We start from the raw sequence: 20,990 nt of genomic DNA on the forward strand, positions 1-20,990 counted from the left end.
ACAGTAGAAGAAATTAGCTCACTGTTGTCAGATGTTCTTTTTTCTGAACTGAAATAACATGAAAAAAACAAGTTCACTTAACCTTGTTGACTGTCATATTTGATTTTCTGTGTCAATTCCTTCACCAAGCAGTGGTGTTTGACTGTAGAAGGAACATGGTCAGGCAGTGTATCATATTTTTATGAAAAATACCAGTTACACCAATTGACACAACCCAGTGTCATATGGTGTAACTGGTATTTTTTCATAAAAATATGATTATATATAGGAAAATAAATGTGGAGTAAAATGTGGAATAAATGAAATCCACTTTTGCAGTGCAACACTGTGTTTTCTTTAAATTTTACATAATTTGTCACGCGTTATTTAGAAAAAAAGGGGTGTTTTTAGGAAATGTCCTGCTCAGTATTGCCAAAATGCATTAAAATTTAAATATAGAAATACTCCAAAAATATCTTATTTCAATTTAATGCTTTTGAAATAAAGATTTTTTAACCAAACCCTAACCCTAACCCTAACACTTAAATCTACTATAGGTGGATAAAATATTTAATATTTATCATTCTTTCATGGTTACACCATTTGAAATTTTCAGGAGCATTCAGTCTTACTTTTCATAAAAAATGGTGCAAATGTCATTTCAAATGACATAAAACCAACAAAACTACAGAATGTACATTTTAACAAATCTGATGCATGCTTTGAAAACAATTTTTGAAGATATTTCTGAATTGCTCATCTTGCCAACCCTTATTTGTCACTGACCCAAATATGTGTTTGTTTACACAAAGATAGATGCAACAACTTTCCACCTTCAATGTAAAATAAATCACTGCTCGTATGTTTCATGTCTCATACTTAGCCCTGGTTTGTGTTTACAGGAAATCTCAAAGGCTTCAAAACACTGCAGGTAAGGATAGTGGTATCACCAGTGAGTCCTGAACATTAATTCACGTAAGTCTTAGGCCCTGATCACACAGAAAACGCTTGGCAGGTTGCAAAAAGTGAGACACACTGCACTGTCTTTTTTTAATTTTATTTTTTTATTAAATGCCATTGGTAAAAAAAAAAAAAAAAGCTTGCTGTGCCTTTTTATTGTTGCCAGGCAACCACCCCATCACGTCCTTACACTAACCATCCTGTGTCATCAATCTACTGTTTATTTATTTATTTCCCAGTAGTTAGTATCTAGTTTCTAAAATGTTCAGGCCGAGGGTACTTGCTGTAGCTCTGGTTGAGGGTGAGAGGCTGTCAGTAAATAGTTTGTTGGGCACAGGGAAGCAGAGATCTGTGTGGGTACATGAGACCCTAAAAAAGAGCGTGTATCATGGGCAGTACCACCAGTTGGTCCAGGAGCTTCGCCTCCATGATGGCCGTTTCCAGGCATATTTTAGGATGACTTGGGAGCAGTTTGACAACCTGCTGTCTATCGTCGGGCTGTATAGCTCTGGGTATCCAGCAACCGCTACCACCAGTTTCTCCTGCATTGTTTACCAGCTGTAAACTTGTTGTCATGACTACTACAGAAGGCCTGCCTCTCAAATCATCTGATTGGACAATGGGGGTAAAAAATGACGAAACTAGATGACGTGGGGCACATTTTTTGCCCTGAGTTTAAGTTTTATCAACTCAAGGAGTTCAGAACGCTCTGACAAAACGCCAGGTGTCCAGAGCGCAGAAATGCAAGGCACGAGCTACAAGCAAGAAGCTTCATTCTCATTAAAAACTATAACAAAAAGCTGCCTCCAGCTGCTAAAATGTTCACTTTCTGTGTGGTCACAGCCTTAGAATATCAGATAATACATGAGATGTGTGGGACTGTGGGGGAATGAAACAAAGTTTAATTTACTCAAGTGCTATACTCAAATAAAAATGTGAGGTACTTGTATTTTACTTGAGTATTTTCTTCTCATGCCACTTTATTTTGCTCCACTACGTGTGAGAGGGAAATATTAAACTTTTTACTTTACAACAGTAGATTGACAGCTTTAGTTACTTTCCAAATAAACATCTTTGAACATGAAACATATAAAAACTCACAAAAACAGCTGAAACGATTACTCAATTGACGGAAAACTAATTTGCAACCATTGTTGTAATAATTTAGTTGGGGGTTTTTTTCATGTTAAAACATTTCATGGCTCCAGCATCACAAATGTGAAGATTTGCTGCTTTTCATATGATAATGTTAATATCTAATAATGTATTAGTAATTTGAGGTTTTGGGCTGTTGGGTGAGCAAAACAATTATCAATTACAGTGTTTCCCACAGGATTTTTGGAGACTATGGCGGGGGGTCCGAACCTTCTAGGGGGGTCCGGGGGCGTGCTTTGTTTTTGTATTTTGTATATATTTGATTTAAAGGCATCAATCTGGTGAATTCTGAGAGCCAAGTTATGATGGCAGAATATGCCAACCGTGTTTACAAAGTTTGAATGAACAAGACGGATGCAAAGCAAACGGAGGCTGCGCATTGATCCTTTTGCCCCTGTCTGCAGGGACACATGATGGGGTCAAACAGATCATGTGCATAATTAACCACAAAACAAGCAAATACTTCATCTTAATGACATATAACACTCATTATGCTTCAGCTGAATCCTCTAAGCAAATGACCATGTTGAATTGAAATTAGTTTATAACGTTGAATGTCCAAAATTGTATGAAATTGCTCCAATGCGTTAAACCAATCTTTGTGCATAATCACACAGCCTGATATGCCCTGGCAAACACGGTGGGACTGCTGTACAGACCGTTGGTCTTTCTTACCCTAACTCTGGTTATTTTCTGAAAGCACACAGCAAAGAAATGTCTTTTTTTTCTCCCCCGGTCTGCTGTCAGCAGGAGTGGCGGCTGCAGCGGGGATTTCAGCACCATGGACAGCGCGCGTAAAAAGACTTGACAAGCGTCTCCTTTAAATGTGTTTGCTGCTAGACAAATTATACATAATAAATGAAGACAGTGACATATTTTCAATAAAAAACAATGAGTTGAACGTTCATTTCAAGCTTTTGTAGTACAACGAATTTCAGAATTGTGCGAGTGCGGACAGAAAGCGGGCGGCAATGTTTGATGCAGGAAACTTGATATGGACTTGAAAATCAATTTCAGAGTGAGGGTCGTTCGGAATGGCGGGGTTTTGGAATGGAGGGCTGTTGGAACATTGTGCATGCACAGCCCTTCACCACCTGGATCCTCAAATAAACACCTGTTTTATTACATAGTCATGCTTCCGTGTTGCGGCATTCATTAAGATCCGATATTTCTGTCATTCAAATAACAAGAATTGTGGTTTAATACTCTTAAGTATAACAGCCAACTTATTGAAAAATGTCGGGGTTAAATCGGGCTTGGGCCCATAATTACAGTTAATTGGACGGGACGGGCCGGTCCTGGACATAATGTGCACAGGCTCGGGCCGGGTCGGGCTGGATTTTTTGGGCCCGATCTAAGCTCTATTAGCTGCTCTCATGGAAAGGGGGTCAGTTCCGGGGAACCCACAACCACTCGTTTCCCCTGAGCCGCCTCAAGAACTGCCTGCTCTCGCCCTGCAGCTACGCAGAGTCCCTCCTGATCAAAACACCGCTCCACCTCTGAGCGCAGCAGGTCCAGGGCCTCTGTATGTAGTCAGGCAGGCTGCATATCACATCAAAAGCATAGATCTATGCATTAATGATATGAAAGAGATAAATGTAAGTCAGACAAATTGAGTTTAAATTCAGATTCTTTATTTTTTTAAAGCATAATGCAGTGGGTAGGGAGGCTGATGGGGTGCAGGTGGGCGGATGGGAGGGGGTGCGGCTGCAACCCCCGCACCCCTAGTTCCAACATCTATGTGCGTAGCCTACTAACATAGACTGATGGATAAACCACTGATGGATATATGAGAAGTGAATGAGCACATTGATTTTCTAGCCTTGGTACTCTCTTCCAGGGCACGTAGGGTACAACTGAGATTTATTTTAATTTTGGTAACAGCATAGTGTGTACGTATGGCATATCACCAATCATAGTGGGCCGCCATGGCCAAAAATGCCAGGGACAGTTTTTTGAGTGGCCATTAGAGGAACTACAGCTTTTAGCACTTAAGTGTTGGCTTCACCTGAGCATTTTACTATTTTATGAGGATGTACACACTGTTTCAGAGGCCTTAGCAACCTGATAGGAAAAAGGTTCTGTGGGAATTAGTGGTGATTTTTACCATATTGGATATTGGTGACTTCAGTTTGTCGAGTAAATTTTGTTTATATTGCGCCAAATCATAAAATGATCAAATGCCAAATAAAATTTATCTCAGGACACTTTTCATATAGAACAGGTCTAGACCATACTCCTTAAGTCCGTTAGTCAATATGTACAGCAACGTGTGTGTGTGTGTGTGTGTGTGTGTGTGTGTGTGTGTGTGTGTGTGTGTAGGTAGTGGATGGAGGAATGGACTGAGGAGAAGCAACAGACCGATCTCACTGATCAGCCGGTATCAGGCCTCAAACATGTTCGATGGCATCAGCACCAAGTAAGACATCAAGACTCAAATAAAACTCTTTCAGCAGCAAAACGTTCAATAGTATCAGAAGATTAATCATTTGGAAAATAATGGTTAGTTGCAGCCCTTGTTGCAGTGATACAGCTGGGAAGAGGTCAGATTGGATCTTTGGGGGAACAAAATGTGTGATTTTTACACTTGAGACTGCTTTTCACAAACGCTGTCCCGTACCACCAGTCGGCATTGATTTCTTTTAATCACCACCAGATCAGCAAAATACTGACAGATGCTCAGTTTGAATCCTGCTTTTTGGCTCTAATCTGTTTTTGATTTGTTGCCTACTGCAGAACAATCATGTACTGTAGCCACCTGAGCTGTGGTACTTCTGTTTGCACTGATTTTGGTACCAATCTTTGGGATTAACATGTACTGCAGCATTTATTTGTGTTATCAGTTATCTTCTTTCCTATGATGGCGAAGGCATAACCCGCCCTACTCTCCCTCTGATTGGCTACTACTCATTGCCTTCATTGGGGGGGTGGTTTAGGTTTAGGCAAGAGGATTGGTTGGTTAGGGTGAGGGAAAGCCAATCGGAGGCAGAGGAAGCAGAGTAGGATAGGTCAGGCCCACCATCCTAGCTAAAATACATTTGCCTCCCCCACATGAGGGCAAATAAATACTGACATGAATTTGAGAATGAAGTAGATGTAATCTGAAAAATAAATATTTTATTCTACACTGTTCTCTCTGCAGCACAACCGGGTCAGTCCTGAAGAGAATGGACAACATAAAAAAGAAGATGCGGCTTAGTAACAACAAAGATGGAGTGAGTAATGTAAACATCTTGTCTGGCCTAGTCTACATACAAAGAGTTCTTACTGTTTATTCCTATTTTACATGGGAGGTGTTGTTTGAGCACCTTAAAGCTGGGGTGGGCAGTTTTATTTTTGCATCACTGAGCAAAAATCCTATAATAACCTATGAGCATATATTGTAATTCAAATGATCTGAGAGAACTACACTTCTGCACCTCCTCTCAGCTGTTTTCAGGCTTTAGAAAATCTAGCCCCTGACTGAAGACTTCGACCAATCACTGATCATTTAAGAGAGAGGGCATTCCTATTGGCTTTATAACGCTTTACATCTCTTCAGATGGTGAAAGCCTGATTCAGTGGCAGAGAATCCTGCCGAGAAAGTTGCTATTCCAGCATTGGTAACAACTGGCTACACCGCAAAGCAACCCAAAAAAGGAAGAAGCACTTATCAAAAAGAGTCTAAAAGAGAGTCTGACAATAAACTAAACAAAATACGTGTCACTATCAGCAAAGAGTTTCAGAGAGGAGAGAAAATGTGACTAACAGATTAGCTTTCTGATAATTGTGCTAAAGGTCCATGACTATGGCTTCACGTTCACGTTTATGTAGCTAATGTTAGCTAGAGCCTCAAATCACAGTGTGTCTTCCGTCTTAGTCCTGGCGGCCACAGACCACCTTGGACCTCCTTTTGGAAGAAGAGCAGGCAGCAGTCCTCCAGTCAGCGGCTGCAGAAACCCAAATCCAGCCAGCGCAAACCCCAGCTCTAGGTGACCAGACAGCCCCGATTCCTGGCTGTATGTCGCTGCTGTTACACAGGTTAAAGTCAGTGCTGCTGCTGGCCACCAGCCTGCTGTGCAACTAGCGCTGGAGGATTTGTGTTGGCTGAATTTGAGCCTCTACAGCTGCTGTCTGAAGTCCGTCCCTTGAGCTGCTTCCCGCTCTCCTCCTAAGGAAGCAGCGGTTGGGAGTGAGGCAGAGGGACCGTGGGCTGGCTAGCAGCTCATTCTTGTCTCAGTTGTGGTCTGCTAAGAAAAGAGAGGGAGGGGCTGAGTGAGTGAACTGTGGGCAACTTTACAATGAAATGTGATTAGATAAATCAGTGTATGGGAAACACGGATGTTTCACTGTATGAAGTGCATGCATAGGACTGTGGTCGTCTGATGGAAGTAGCTTCGAACAGAGAGGAGAGAGCTGCAGAATTTGTTTTTCAAATTCTGGCTTTTCCAGATTTCTGCCTACTCCAACTTTAACATGTGTTTTGTCTTAATTTGCATCCTGTTTGCACACAAGAATATTTTTTTGTATTTATGCTGCTCTTGTGGATGGTCTGGAAACACACTGTGGTCGAAATTGTGTTTACAGACTCGTCTGAAGCTTATTAGGGTGACTGCATGTCATTTTATGCAAACACTAAAGTTGTGATTGGCCATGCAGATAGATTTCTTCCTCCACCCCAATACAATGGAGGTGAATGGAATGTAGCTTGTGGTGCTCACAGTGTTGAACAATATCATTGAAAAAACAAAAGAATCTACAGCATTTATTTACTTTTTTCCCCCCCAAAAACAGCATCCTCGTCACTCTGAATAAACCACAGAACTCACTTGTTTTTTTCTTCGATAACAGTTTAACATAAATTTAGATCAGCTTCATTACATAGTTTATGTACTACTTTGGGAAGGTTGGTGGTGTTTTGTGCCACTTTCCAACTTAGACATTTTAAGGACAGAAGTCAAAAGGCAGAAGTCAAAGGACTCAGAAGAAGCTGTTGTTTTTTTTTTAAGTTATGGTGTGACAGTGCCATATTTATATAATTTGACCAAATAAAGTGAATTGACAGAGGAGTTAGCCAGAATAAACCAGAGTAAATGCTGAATTTCTTAAAACATTAGTGTATTTCAGCTGCTTCTGAATGCAATTCATTTCTGAGCAGAGCTGCTGCTCTTTTTGATTTTCTGTCCAGACTTCTTGTTTACAACTGGAAGCAGCTTTAAAACCATGTTCACACACTGTGCCTCTCTGAGAGGGTGCTGCCTCTCTTATCAGGCCGCTGTGAGGGTGGTGCACCCAGCTGCACCCTGCTTCCTTCGCTCTGCTCACGGCTCACGGGGAGTGGGCGATGTTGGCTTATCTCTATCAGCTGAGACCATATTGGAAGGCACGTGACAGCCTGAGGAGCACCAGTGCTTGTTTGTGTGTCACGCCATGTTTCAGAGTTGACTTTGTTTAGATCTGTTGCTCTCAAACTGGTTTATTTCCAGTTCAGTTCAGTTCAGTTCAGTTTGTTTATTGGTCTCCTCAGAGAAATTTGACTTGGAGCTAGGGGTCCAGTCTGTCCAGTCAGGATGTGAACTTATTTCAAAGTGACTTTATCATTCAGGTTTAATTGACTAAATGTGATCCAACAGAGAGGAAATCAAAGATCTGGATTACATCATAAAAGGCTGAGATGAGGGCTGGTGAGCGATAGATACACTGGTGTTTATGGGAATGCCCGCAAACCTTCACACCCTTTTGCGCAAAGGGGAAAAAACAAAACGTTCGCTCCCATGCTGAAGAGTTGCTGCGTGGGTTTCAAATAAACATAAACATCTAGAGGCCTTGTTGTTAAAGAGTGAGATCCTTGTTGTTTAAACAGAGACAGCCTGAAGTTGCTATCGTCAAACCCACCAGACTGACAAAACACTCTTCATTCAAAATCAAGAGAAACAAAATAAAACTCAAAAATAATCTTGGTTTGTCTTTTCACTGTTCCAGCAATTACCAACTCTTGTTTGGTTTAAATAATCCCTAAAATCACCTTGTCAGTTGTGAAAATACGCTGGCTTTATACACGCTAAAATGACTGGTCTGGTGTCTGGTGGGTTTGGCAATGGCTATTATGGGGCTGTTTCTGACTTTTTTCTCTGAAAATGTGATATGTGTAAGATCCCTACAAAAGTAGCCACCAATGTAACACTGCCTTGGATTAACCCCGGGGTCTTGTTGCGGGTGGACGATGTATTGTTTTTGTTTTTCTTACATGCCTTTATGTCTGATGAAATTGCAGATGACCTACTCTAAAGCCCAGAGGAGGAGAACTCCAGTGCCCCCACGGAAAGACCTCAGTGACAGCGAAGATGAAAACAGTTTGTACAAACATCCAGGAACATTTAAAATGAGAGAAAGATAAACATGGATGGAGAGAGGGAGGTGTCAGTTGAGATGTCATGTCTTTAATGTGGTCTTCTGAAAATTTCTCCCTTTGTTGTTTCCAGGTTTTGATGCCAAGGACAGCGGTCAGGAAGCGGCTACAGATGACGACAGCAACTGCAGTGCCACCCAGAACTGTGATACCAAACTGAGCCGAGCCTCATTGCACAACCAGGGACCTAGCAGCGGTTAGTGCATCACCACTTAATTAAAATCAGTATCACATTTACAGTTATCATCCAGAACACTTCACATTAAGTTAAAGGCTGTGTTTGCTCTTCTTTTTATCTGCTTATTTATAAGTCATGTTGCTTATTTTAGATGATTAAATGTAGCTTTGATCAAACATTAGAATTTGTCAGCATTCACGTTTATATTTGATGTTTATCCTTTCACCTTTGTTAAAGCTGGGGTAGACAGAAAAGGCAAAAAAAAAAAAAAAAGTCAGAATTTGGACCACAGGCATATGCACACGCTCCATACAGTAACCCAGTGTTTCCCAGACATTGATTTATTTAATGTTATTTCATTGTAAAGTTTCCCACAGTTCACTTACTCAGCCCCTCCTTGCTCCTATTCATTTGAGCATTCACTCAGCTTCTCCTTGCCCCATCCCAATCACAAATGAGACAAGAATCAGCTGCTAGCCACCCCACAGTCCCTCTGCCTTGCTCCCCACAGCTGTGGACTGCTTCTTTGGGGAAGAGCGCGGCACAAACCCCCAAGTGCTGGGTGTCACAGCAGGCTGGTGGCCAGCAGTAGCGCTGAGTTTAAACATATATAAAGGCAGCAACAGAAAGTTTGGTGATCCAGCGTCAAGTGTCCTGGGGCTGGATTTACGCTTGCTGGATTGTGGTTGCTGCAGCCGCTATCCCTCCAGCAGGGAACTCTGGAGCAGTGGGGAGTGGGGCAGAGAACACACTGATTAAAGGCTCTCGCTAACATCAGCCACATAAACATGAACTTAAAACTGCAGTTGTTCCTTAGTTCTGGTTAGCAGAGGGCTAAACTATTAACAACATTTTTCTTCATCTATGAAATACATCGCCAATAGTGTCATGTTTTTTTTTTCCATTTATTGTCCAACTCTCTTTCAGGGCACATTTATACTCCCTTTACATACGAAAATAGGAAAACAGACACATCCATTTCGAACATTGTAAACATTACTGCCCTCACACTTCCATGCATCCTTTGTGACTTTATGACACTAGAGGGCAGAGTCAAAATTTTCACACAACAACAAACGAGGCAACGGTGGAGGAGGTCGAATAATGTTCTGTCATATTCCGCTTGAACTACACTACACTGCCTCCATATCCAGTGGTTCTGCTCTTTTTCATCCGTATCCGTAAGCTTTCAGAAAACTTGCACAAATACGGACAAAATGAAGTGAGTCCGTCCGTTTCCATCTCTAACACTGAGCATTTATGAGCCCTTAGACTCTCTTTTTCCTAAGTCTGTCTTCCTTGTTTGGGTTGCTTTAAAGTGTAGGCAGTTGTTGTCAGTGCTGGAATAGCAACTTTCTCTGCAGGATTCTCCGCCGTTGAGTCCGACTTTCACCATCTGAAGGGACATGCATGCTCATCTGCATTTGTAGAACAGCCAATAGCAACGGCCTCTCTCTGAAATGATCAGTGATTGGCCAAAATGTCCCATCACAGGCTATATTTTTGAAAGGTTAGAAATTGAGCCAAGAGGAGGTGCAGAAGTCCAATTTTCTCTGAGACCACTTGAATTGCAATATGCTCAAAGGTTATTATGGGATTTTTGCCCAGTGACACCAAACTTAACTGCCTACCCCAGCTTTAAGCATAATTTTTCTGATGTGTTAAATTTAAAGTCTGGGTGTGGCACCTCTAAACTTATAGCTCTGATGTTTTCTCTGTTTTTATTTAGAGTCCCTGAGAGGAGCGTTGAGGATCAGCACCTCTGAACCAAACACGACGCCCAGAGCAGCGTACAGGTTAGACTTGTTGGCCGAACTTAGAACCTTTTTTTTCTGAATTTTTAACTAAGGGAACCATATAAGTTCCCTGCTTGAAACAAGGAAATACATGCATGTTTGCCAGAAATGATCAATTGTCACTACAAAGTACATATTAATATTAAAAAACCTGAAGCAATGTTACATTTTGCAACTATGTACCTGCAACACAAACAGTTCAGCATTAGAAAAGCTTTAAATGATGATGTGTGCCGGTCACATTTGGTTCCTTTTTTATTTTTATTGTCAGAATATACCAAGTATAATGGCTTCACATTATGAGACAATTTTTTCACCTCATAACCAATAGAAATTCAACGTTGATCAAGTCATAACATGGTTTATTCAGATATATTGTACATATTTTTAAAGTACATACTTTTATCATAATTTTCTTCTAGTCTTTTTTGATGTTTCATGTTTGTTTTTTGTTTTTTTGCAAAATTTGCTTTTATTGTAATTTCATTTTCTCGTAATATGTTTATGTTATGCGCTAATACTCCAAACCAAATTCGTGTGAAAACCTACTTGACAATAAACCAGTCTGATTTGGTTTATTTGTTGCTTTGAAATTAAGAAATGCAAAGTTAATACGCCAGCTGAAAATTGATCTGGTGTCTCTCTTGTCTGAGTTGACTCACTCACTCACATGTCAGTGTTGACCAAAATATTTAATGCTATGGGGGGATGCAGCCTAAGAAAGAGACCATTAATTTAACAATTTAATTCCACCAAAACAACAACTACTTTCAGAGTCCTTTACCTCTGTGTCCTGTGTCCTTGTTTCTTTTCCTTTCATCCTCCAGACCCACTAACAGTGTGTTGTTAGATCAGTCTGATGAAGACACCCACTCTGACGATGAAGTACACAACCTTGAAAAAGTCCCTGGAAGGTCAGTAGGTAGATGATGAAGCTCCTTGCTGAGGGCAACAACATGAATGTGCTACTCGCTGAGCCGTCATTGGTGTTTGCTCTCAGTTTTTGAACTGTAAATACATGATGGCTGTTCAGGAAAGGCCAAATTTCTCTCAATCCGTTACTCATGTTTTAAATGTGTTTTTGTTTTGGTTCTTCTTGCCAGCTGTTGGCCGCTCAGCCTGCGCACAGATCATCGTCTGGGGACCCGCAGAGGCAAGATGAACACAGGAGCAGGTCTGGCAGACATTGATCCAATGGCCATTGACCAGTCGGTGAGTTCAGACATGTTGTGTTCAAACAATGAAACTATCAGTGAGCAGCCTCTGACAACCTTTACATTGTGATGATTTAAGCTGAAAACACACTGGCGCCACCGCAGTGTGTCATGTGACATGCACCTTATGTGTGGAGAACCACTAATTAAACTTGATTTCTCACCTAAAGAGCCGATATCCGATGATGACTTGCCAGGCAATATCTTTTTTTTGCCGTTGTCTTTATAATGATGGGATTGTGGGTCATAGAGCTTGGGACATATCTCAGCCTCAACTAGTCTCTCCTCATCCATTCTTTGACGCACATGAGAGACAACAACAGAATTCTCTTTATACATCCATGGCGAGGAGAGGAGTTTAGCAGCGGGAGCACAGAAGAAGAGCTGCTATGGCAGCCGGTATGTGCAAGCAGAGAGAGAACGGTTGAAAAAAATGCATTTAATTTAGGGGCGGGAAGGCTTGAAACAGGACAGCAGCGTGAATTGTGGTGGAATGGCATGTCAATGAGGGCTAACGCCTGTCCAGGTGTTGCAAGTGTAGTGTTGTAAATTGAAAATAATATGGGTGGCTGTTTTGATGCGCCGATCTGCACCAGTGCTTTAGAGAGAAATCTCATTATGGCACCATCCTCTCTCATCCTATTTCCTTCTCTCCTTTCTTTCCCTCCTCAGGTGGGGTTTGACAGCATCGGAGGTCTGTCAGGCCACATCTCAGCTCTGAAGGAGATGGTCGTCTTCCCGCTTCTCTACCCCGAAGTATTTGACAACTTCAAGATTCAGCCTCCCAGGTGACATAAACACACATACAGATGACTCAGATGTTCACAGAGGTCAGATACATTCTACTACACAGCCCACTTACAGTTGCGTTGTGAACCTGTCCAAGGCTGTGAATAAATTCACATCACTAATTTAGGTAAAGCTGAAATGAAAAAAGAAAACATCAATAATCAATAAAACAATATTGATATATTTATCTATTTAAATAAAAAATGTGAACATTATATGTTTATTAGATGAATATTGAAAATTAGTTGTATGCGTTTGTTCTGTGGAGCATTTGTTAAGGTCCAAACCACTTCAAACCAATGTGATATTAATATAATATATTAGACAGTCAAAGTCCTCGGTTGCGATTGCCTGAGTCGCACCTGTTGTAAAATACCTGATAAAAACAAGTCTCAAGGATGTCACTGTTCCTATGTGCCATTGTTTTTGACATAAAAAAGATTCCCTGATTAAAATCTAAACATAAATTAAAAAACACAAGCTTTAAAACATTCAGAAATATTAATGAGACAGTACTGTAATATGTAATATGTGGCTTTCTGACAGTTTAACTTACAGTCAGCTCTCAGCTTGTGTCGACTGTTTACGCAGCTGAGCCACATCAGTAAATGTATGGAGATTATCAAACTTTGTGTTTTTTAAAAAGTTAACAGTAAACTGTTTCCTGTTGAAACAAAACAAAACATGCAAAAACATATCTATTGCAATAAGGCAGAGAGACAGACAGACAGACATCAGTGGACTTTTATCCTAAATTTAAGAATATTAATAGAAGATTTTCTTGTCTGTCTCTTCTCCAGAGGTTGTCTGTTTTATGGACCTCCTGGGACGGGGAAGACACTTGTTGCCAGGGCACTGGCCAACGAGTGTAGCCATGGCAACAGGAGGGTGGCCTTCTTCATGAGGAAGGGAGCCGACTGCCTCAGCAAATGGGTGGGCGAGTCCGAGCGGCAGCTGCGGCTGCTGTTTGAGCAGGTGACTGTCATGCAAACACACTGAAACACAACTGATGTGCTCGTGCTGTCCCCTGCTGGTCAGTTGCAGACAACAGCCCCGTCCTCTGTGTTTTCAGACATCTACTGGAACTCTGATGCTTTGTCATTATGGCTCTAGACTTCAGTACCTGAAAAGACTTAACAGATGTCAGAGTTTGTCCCTGGAGTTTAAATAGTCTGTTTTTGAAAATGTCTTACAGTGTTTTTTTCCTGAAGGTGCAATTATGAACCATAATGTACCCCAGACATTCAATACTGTTAACCTGTTTTCTGAGTCACAATGTTACTGGACCCTGTAATTGATCAGTTACTGTAAAATAATACTTAAAACCCTATGTTACCTTCAGGCATGTCAGATGCGTCCGTCCATCATCTTCTTTGACGAGATCGATGGCCTGGCTCCGGTCCGATCAAGCAGACAGGAGCAGATACACAGGTCAGAACAAACCAACTCAACAAATTCCAGCAAACATGCAGAAGTACTTTTTAAATTTTGGTCTGTTAACTCCTCTCTTAAATGTTTGACAACCTGTGGTCTTTCCCCTGAATCAGCTGTTCTTTAGTTCCCAACAGCGAATGGTGAAACCGGACATTATAAAGGCAGAGAGTTTGTTTTTTTGTCTTCTGCAGTTCCATTGTGTCGACCCTCCTGGCTCTAATGGATGGCTTGGACAGTCGAGGGGAAGTCGTGGTGATCGGTGCAACAAACCGGCTGGACTCCATTGACCCAGCACTGCGACGGCCTGGACGCTTCGACAGGGAGTTCCTCTTTGGACTGCCTGACAGAGAGGTGACATCTTTCTTTATTTGTATCACAATATCTAACTTTGCACTTTGTAATAATGTTTTTTTTGTTTGTTTTTTTTAAAGAAAAAGCTATGTACACATTACATAATTCAGTATCCTTGTCCACACTTTAATTCTTACACATTTGAAATGTAATTCTTAGAGCCTAATTCCGTTGTTGCACTTTATTTCCTGATTTCGGTTCCAGACTGTTGTTGAAATTGACATAGAGACTAAATACCAGCTGATAGTTTTATTTGGTTTGTGTTCCAGTCTCGTAAAGAGATTCTGAAAATTCACACCAGGCAATGGAAACCCCGTCCGTCTGAGGACTTCCTGGATGAGCTGGCTGAAAAATGTGTTGGTAAGAAAGACAGCTTCATCCCACCAAATGAGGAGATTTACTATAACCAATATTTAACACTGTAGATACATTAGATAAAACAAAAAAGAGCGATCATATCTTCTGTATACAAGTTTGAGAAGAGGGATGTTCTTCATAAAAAGCCAGCAGATTATAAATCTGAAATTATTTTACTACCAGGTTGACAGAACAGAAATGAGACAAATGGCCTATTACTTTGCTAGTCAACTGACCTCCTGTTTCTCAGGTTACTGCGGTGCTGACATCAGGGCAGTGTGCACTGAGGCAGCGCTGTGCGCTTTGCGTCGTCGCTACCCGCAGATCTATGCCACTTCGCAGAAACTCCTGCTGGACGTCTCCTCCATCGAAGTCAGCAGCTGCGACTTTGTGGCAGCCATGAGGAAGATGTCACCGGCCTCCCACCGCTCCATTGCTTCACCCACCAAACCCCTGTCACCTGTGGTTCAGCCGCTGCTGGCTGCCACCCTGCATGACATCCTGGAGGCTCTGCAGAGGTTGTTCCCTCACGCTGAGCAGGGGATGAAGAGGAAAAGGGAGCCAGGTGAGTGAGCTGAAAGCTGAAGGCGCTCCTGCTGCAGTCCTGATTAAGTATCATATCTTTAATATCTGTTTTCTGCTTGTCAGACCTGACCTCTGGCATCCTTGACGATGGCCTAATGTATGGAGGAGATGACGGCCCTGGCACATCCAGCATCTCCACACCCGCCACCTCCAAGAGCACAAACTTCCTGCACTTTGCCAGGTGCGTCTCATCAGCACCTCAAATGTCTTCATGAAATACACATTTTATAAATATTCTTGATAAAATTAGTAGTCAGTAGAATTAGGCTCATTTGAGGTAAAATAATTTAGAATTTTGAAGCTTTGAATCTGAATTAAAAAATTTCTTTACAACAGAGCTCTTGTTGAAGAGTTCCTGGAGTTTATCTCATTTCTGGCAGCAGATAGTACTTCTCTCACATCTTTGATACTTGATTTATTTGCAGTCCCTTTTTTCTTTACTGACTCTACCTCTCCCTTTCTTTCTCTTATTTTTCCTGAACCATATTTGTTAAAATGCCGTTCCTCTTTTGCCTTTCCCTTTATTTTGCGTCTCACTCCTTTCGTTCCATCCTGCAGGAGTGCAGTCAAACACCCAACGTCCCACCGTCCCAGGATGCTTCTTGCGGGTCGTCCTGGTGCCGGTCAAACCTCTCACCTGGCTCCTGCGCTTCTGCACGCTCTGGAGCGCTTCACCGTCCACAGCCTGGACTCTGCTGTGCTGTTTGGAGTCAGCAGCACCTCCCCGGAGGAAGCCTGTGCCCAGGTGACTCCTCAGCAGACACTACACTGAGTATGCTGACTGAAAATGAGCCGCTGTAACCAGACAGGAGGTTTTATTAGACCTAAACAAGAGAAAAACCAATTCACCCAGTAGAAAGAGTTCACAATACATATGGGGACATGTGTCTTGTCCTGTGTTCTTGTCTTACTTTGGTGATAAGTTGAGCAAGCTGAGTTGAATGTCCAAGCACTCCTGCACTCATTTCACATACACAGATCAGCCAAATCATTAAAACTACTGGCGAGTGAAGTGAGTAACTTTGATCATTTCGTTACATTGCAATGTTCTACTGAGAAACCTTTGGTCATGGCATTCATGAGGATGGTACTTGATGGGCTCCGCCCACCCAAACACTGTTGCAGACTAAGTAACCCCCATGGCAACAACACTTACGATGGCCCACCCCGTACCCCACCTCACAACCCACAGGATTCAAAGGATCCTCCGCCAATGCCCTGGTGCCAGATACCCCAGGACACCTCCCAAGGTCCTGCATCTGTGCCTAAGCAGGTCAGAACCAATTCGATACGAGGAGGCCCCACTGTGGATTAGGGGTACCTGTGGGGTACCAGCACATCCCACAGATGCCCAATCAGACTGGGATCTGGGGAATTTGGAGGCCAGGTTGATGTCTTGAGCACTTTGTCGCATTCCCCGGGCCATTCCTGAACAGTTTTTTGTGGTGTGACATGATGCACTGTCCTGTTGAGGGGCCACTGCCATTGCTAAGTGTTGTTGCCATGAGGGGGGTTTACTTGGTCTGCAACAGTGTTTGGGTGGGTGATGCCCATCAAGTGGCATCCTCATGAATGCCATGACCAAAGGTTTCTCAGCAGAACATTGCATTGTAATGAAATGATCAAAGTTACTCACTTCAGTTGCCAGTGGTTTTAAAATTTTGGCTGATAGGTGTATAAAATTAGGTTAAAGGTGGGGCTGAACATCTCCCTAGATCCTTCAGTGACATCTGGTGGTGATGACAGGCAACTGCATAAGATTTATGATTATGCTTTGTTATGATTAGTTTCTGTCTGCAGGTCCTTAAAGTCTTATAATTTCTTAAATTAGAAAATTCTGGGGCGTCGGTGGCTTAGTGGGTAGAGCAGGCGCCCCATGTACAAGGCTGTTTCCACAGCGGCCCGGGTTCGACTCCAGCCTGTGGCCCTTTGCTGCATGTCATTCCCTCTCTCTCCCGCCTTCACACTTACCTGTCCTATCAATTAAAGGCAAAAACGCCCCCCAAAAAATATCTTTAAAAAAATATTAAGCCTTAAAAGTAATTGAATAGTCTTAATTCATTAATTTGTGAGGTCCTAATTCCCACAAACACTTTATCTAATTTCATTTATCGATCTTTTAAGTTCTTTTTGTCAAAATGAGTCAAGCACTTTGGCGTGAAAGTCTATATTTCTGATTTTACGAATCTTTAAACCTACCACTGAACCTAAATCTTTACTTTATACTTGTACTAACTTGTTGGCAAAATTTAACTCACTATGATATCCATATTGCTACATAAAACCTTCCTCTGCATGGGACTGCATCTATATACAGTTTACCATTATACTTATCTGCAGTGCTTGAATGAGAAAAAGATAACATTTTATTCAAGAATCACTCTTAAATTTGGTTAAAAATGATCTTAAAAAGGTCTTACTAGCCGTAAAAGTGTCCGATACCTTTGTAAATCCTGGTTTTTATGTTTTTCAATTTGAATTACAGAAAACCAACAGAACAAAACATAAAAAGGTATTTTAGAGGAAGTAAACAACATAAAGTTCTCTGCCTTCTCAGGTGTTCTGCGAGGCCAGGCGAACGTCTCCCAGCGTCCTCTACATGCCACACATCCAGCAGTGGTGGGAGACTGCGGGGTCCTCTTTAAGAGCCTCCTTCCTCAGCCTGCTGGACAGCATCCCCTCCCTCTCCCCCATCCTTCTCCTAGCCACCTGCAGTGTCCCCCATCAGCAGCTGGACCCAGAGGTGAGCAGCTAGTCTGAAATAATACAGAATGTTTTCCATTCTCCTCTCACATTTATGGCATCAGATGGAAGCTGCTTTTTCAGCCTTTTTGAGGTGACTTGTGTCTATCTTCAGATTCACTCTCTGTTTCGGGAGGAGTATGGAGAGGTTTACACCATCAGTGTCCCCACCGTGCAGGAAAGGACCGACTTCTTCCAGGACCTCATTCTGAACCAGGCGGCTGAGGCTCCACCCTCAAAGAACAGAGCATGTCTGTGACTCCAACTTGTTTGGGTGCTTTTACCAGAGTATTAGAGGATTTAACCATCACATTGATTTTACAGTAAAGCATTGATATTTTTTAATGATATTTTTGACCTCTTCCACTTCTCAGTGACTCAGGCCACGGAGATCCTCCCGCTGGCTCCCCCGCCTCCCCCCCGCCAGCTGCCTGAGGAGGAACTCCTCCGCCTGGAGGAGGAGGAGGAGGACGTGCTGCGGGAGCTCCGCCACTTCCTGCGTAACATCACTGAGCGTCTGATTTTAGACCGACGCTTCAAGACCTTCACCAAACCAGTTGACATAGTGGAGGTGAGTGGATTTTATTTAGTCAACCTAATGAGAAAAGCAGAGCAGTGAATATAAAAAAGTATAAAATGTGCATGCCTGCCAACTTCTTAATTGCATTTAATACATTTAGATGAGCTCAGACCAATCCTGCCCCTCAAAATGTATTATTATAATTATTATTATTAATATCCATATATTTCCCAGTTCTAATCAAACCACAATACCAAAAAACAATTTACTCTAGTCTAACAAAGCCAATTAAAATATTTCAGCAAAAATAATTTTTGCAAAAATGTGTGTTTGAGAAGCACTGAGCATATGACTGGATAACTGGGACCTGGATTACACTGCATGAGTTGTGTCAGAGTTTGTAAAGAGATATTTTGGTGTGGTTTTTCTATTGTTAAACATTAATTCTGATTACTCCAATTCATGAAGACTGTTCCCCTTTTTGGATTATGTGTTCGCTGGGGAGATGTGATAGTTAAAGTTTTTTTCAAGACTTCAGTGTAACACCCAGTGATTAACTATTATATAAATTGTCAATTTGCATCCATAAATAAGGCTAGATTGACTCTAATGCACACAGGAAATAGAGCAGAATAATGACCAATACCAACGGTACAGTATGTAAGTTTAACTCTAGATTCATGAGCAGCATCACACTGTCAGCAGAAACTTTTGCCATGTTGATGAAATATTCAGGCAGACTTTTGGAGGAAAGTTGAGTACCTTCAGCATGATTGTACACTTCCACCTTTGATTTTTAACAACAGTCAGTCCTCATATCACCTCTCCCTCTCCCTCTCCCTCTCCCTCCATCCCATTCTCTTTCTGTCCTTCCTTCTGACCTTTCCTTCTTTCCTTTCTTCCTTCCCTCTGCCTACGTCTCCTCTCCCCCATCTCCATCCAGGTCCCAGACTACATGCTGGTGGTCGATGTGCCCATGGACCTCTCAACACTGCTGACAAACATCGACCAGGAGAAGTACGTCACTATCGGCCAGTTCATGGCAGATGCAGACCTCATCTGGCAGAATGCCCTTGCATACAACCCTGACAGTGACCCCATGGGTGAGCAATGAGCATCCATACTTTTTCCAAAGGGCCCAAAATAATTTTCAGTTAATACAGGAGGCATGTGTACGGGAGCGATTTAGCCACCATGACAGTAATCAGCATGGCAAGTATTTTTCAAAACTTTATTCAAAATGACCGAATATTACCTGTGATTTTTTAGAAATGTGTATGACTTCTCTTTCCCCTTCCACTGAAGAGTTCATCTTGATTTTTTTATTCTCCACATCTTCACTGTCTCACCCTGAATAGGTAAATCCAGGTGAAAGCTCTGATGCTGCATTGATTTCATTCATCACATCCACTCATTTCATAAAGCAGAACTGCTGACAGTCAGACATTTTCACTCTAGTCATTGTGTCCAGTTCACTGTGAAATCAGCAGATTTTATTTTCTGGAAAAAAAATATATAATCAGAAAATCTCTCTTTGAGCCTCCCTCACTGTGTCGGGTGAGAGAAGTGGGTCTTACAGCTAAAATAACCTGGATTGGAACATGCTCCCTGTGGTGAATAAATAAGCAGTCGTATCTTAAAGCTGAATTAAATGATTGATTTGTCAATTAGTTGATCAAAAGAAAATTAATCCTCTACAGTTTTGATAATCAATTAATCATTTGGGTCGATTATATTGCAAGAATTCCAAATATTCCCCAATTCTACCCTCTTAAATGTGAGAATTTGCTGCTTTTTTGTTTTGTTTTTTGAACTAATTCATTTAGAGAGCTTTTTTATTTTTTGGTATTGTTTCATACACTTTACTATAAAATGATGTATATGAGGATATAGGAATTAATATCTTCAATAGTATACAAGACAAATTGTTTCTTTTAACTAGTAAAAAGTATTTTACTACTTATGTGTAACTGTGTGTGTGTGTGTGTGTGTGTGTGTGTGTGTGTATGTGTGTGTGTCGTGTGTGTGTGTGTGTGTGTGTGTATGTGTGTGTGTCAGACCGCCGCATCCGTCACTGTGCGTTCACGCTGAGGGACATGCTGCATGCCATCATCAGAGACGAGCTGGACGAGGACTTTGTGAGAGCCTGTGAGGAGATCAAAGAGTCGCGCATCAAGAGAGGTGAAACTTCCTGAAACTGCTTCTTCTTCACTTCTGTCTCTTTTCTTCTCTTTGTTTGTTTGTTTCTTAGCTGCAGCAAAAGCAGCATATACCTAGAAACTTTGAGATTAAAACCTCTTTTGCAAGTGAGACCCAGCCAACCCAACACAGGGTGACATAGCAACATAAAAACAAACAGGACAACAGCATGAAATCACGACAGTGACAGTAGGTGGTGTCCAGTCTTTGGCCATCCTGCAGTCAGTCCCACAGAGCCAGACAACTGCCAGCTGTGATAGAAGGCATACATCCATGTGGTGACTATGCAATTTTAAGCTACTAATATGTGGCTGCAAATACTTAAATGTCAGTCAGAATATGG

At 41.8% G+C, this 20,990-nt stretch overlaps 2 protein-coding genes across 4 annotated transcripts in view; one reads left to right on the forward strand and one right to left on the reverse strand.

The window, feature by feature from the left end:
* The window catches only part of LOC126383971 (collagen alpha-1(XIV) chain-like), an 849,933-nt gene that overhangs the window by 444,961 nt on the left and 383,982 nt on the right, over positions 1-20,990 (reverse strand). The window lies entirely within an intron of this gene.
* LOC126383942 (ATPase family AAA domain-containing protein 2-like) overlaps positions 1-20,990 on the forward strand; it is a 32,885-nt gene that overhangs the window by 5,048 nt on the left and 6,847 nt on the right. For all 3 annotated transcript variants that reach the window (XM_050034708.1, XM_050034706.1, XM_050034705.1), the window contains exons 3-23: positions 882-910; positions 4,417-4,513; positions 5,237-5,309; positions 8,348-8,426; positions 8,556-8,678; positions 10,390-10,456; positions 11,284-11,370; positions 11,560-11,668; positions 12,343-12,458; positions 13,260-13,434; positions 13,802-13,890; positions 14,085-14,244; positions 14,514-14,604; positions 14,852-15,166; positions 15,250-15,367; positions 15,745-15,931; positions 17,744-17,929; positions 18,044-18,179; positions 18,303-18,499; positions 19,392-19,551; positions 20,507-20,629. In XM_050034708.1, coding sequence (XP_049890665.1) covers positions 882-910; positions 4,417-4,513; positions 5,237-5,309; positions 8,348-8,426; positions 8,556-8,678; positions 10,390-10,456; positions 11,284-11,370; positions 11,560-11,668; positions 12,343-12,458; positions 13,260-13,434; positions 13,802-13,890; positions 14,085-14,244; positions 14,514-14,604; positions 14,852-15,166; positions 15,250-15,367; positions 15,745-15,931; positions 17,744-17,929; positions 18,044-18,179; positions 18,303-18,499; positions 19,392-19,551; positions 20,507-20,629 — 2,717 coding nt within the window. The remainder of the gene's footprint in view (positions 1-881; positions 911-4,416; positions 4,514-5,236; positions 5,310-8,347; positions 8,427-8,555; positions 8,679-10,389; positions 10,457-11,283; positions 11,371-11,559; positions 11,669-12,342; positions 12,459-13,259; positions 13,435-13,801; positions 13,891-14,084; positions 14,245-14,513; positions 14,605-14,851; positions 15,167-15,249; positions 15,368-15,744; positions 15,932-17,743; positions 17,930-18,043; positions 18,180-18,302; positions 18,500-19,391; positions 19,552-20,506; positions 20,630-20,990) is intronic.

The sequence above is a fragment of the Epinephelus moara genome, chromosome 22 (assembly GCF_006386435.1).
Source record: "Epinephelus moara isolate mb chromosome 22, YSFRI_EMoa_1.0, whole genome shotgun sequence".
NCBI classification, from domain to species: domain Eukaryota; kingdom Metazoa; phylum Chordata; class Actinopteri; order Perciformes; family Serranidae; genus Epinephelus; species Epinephelus moara.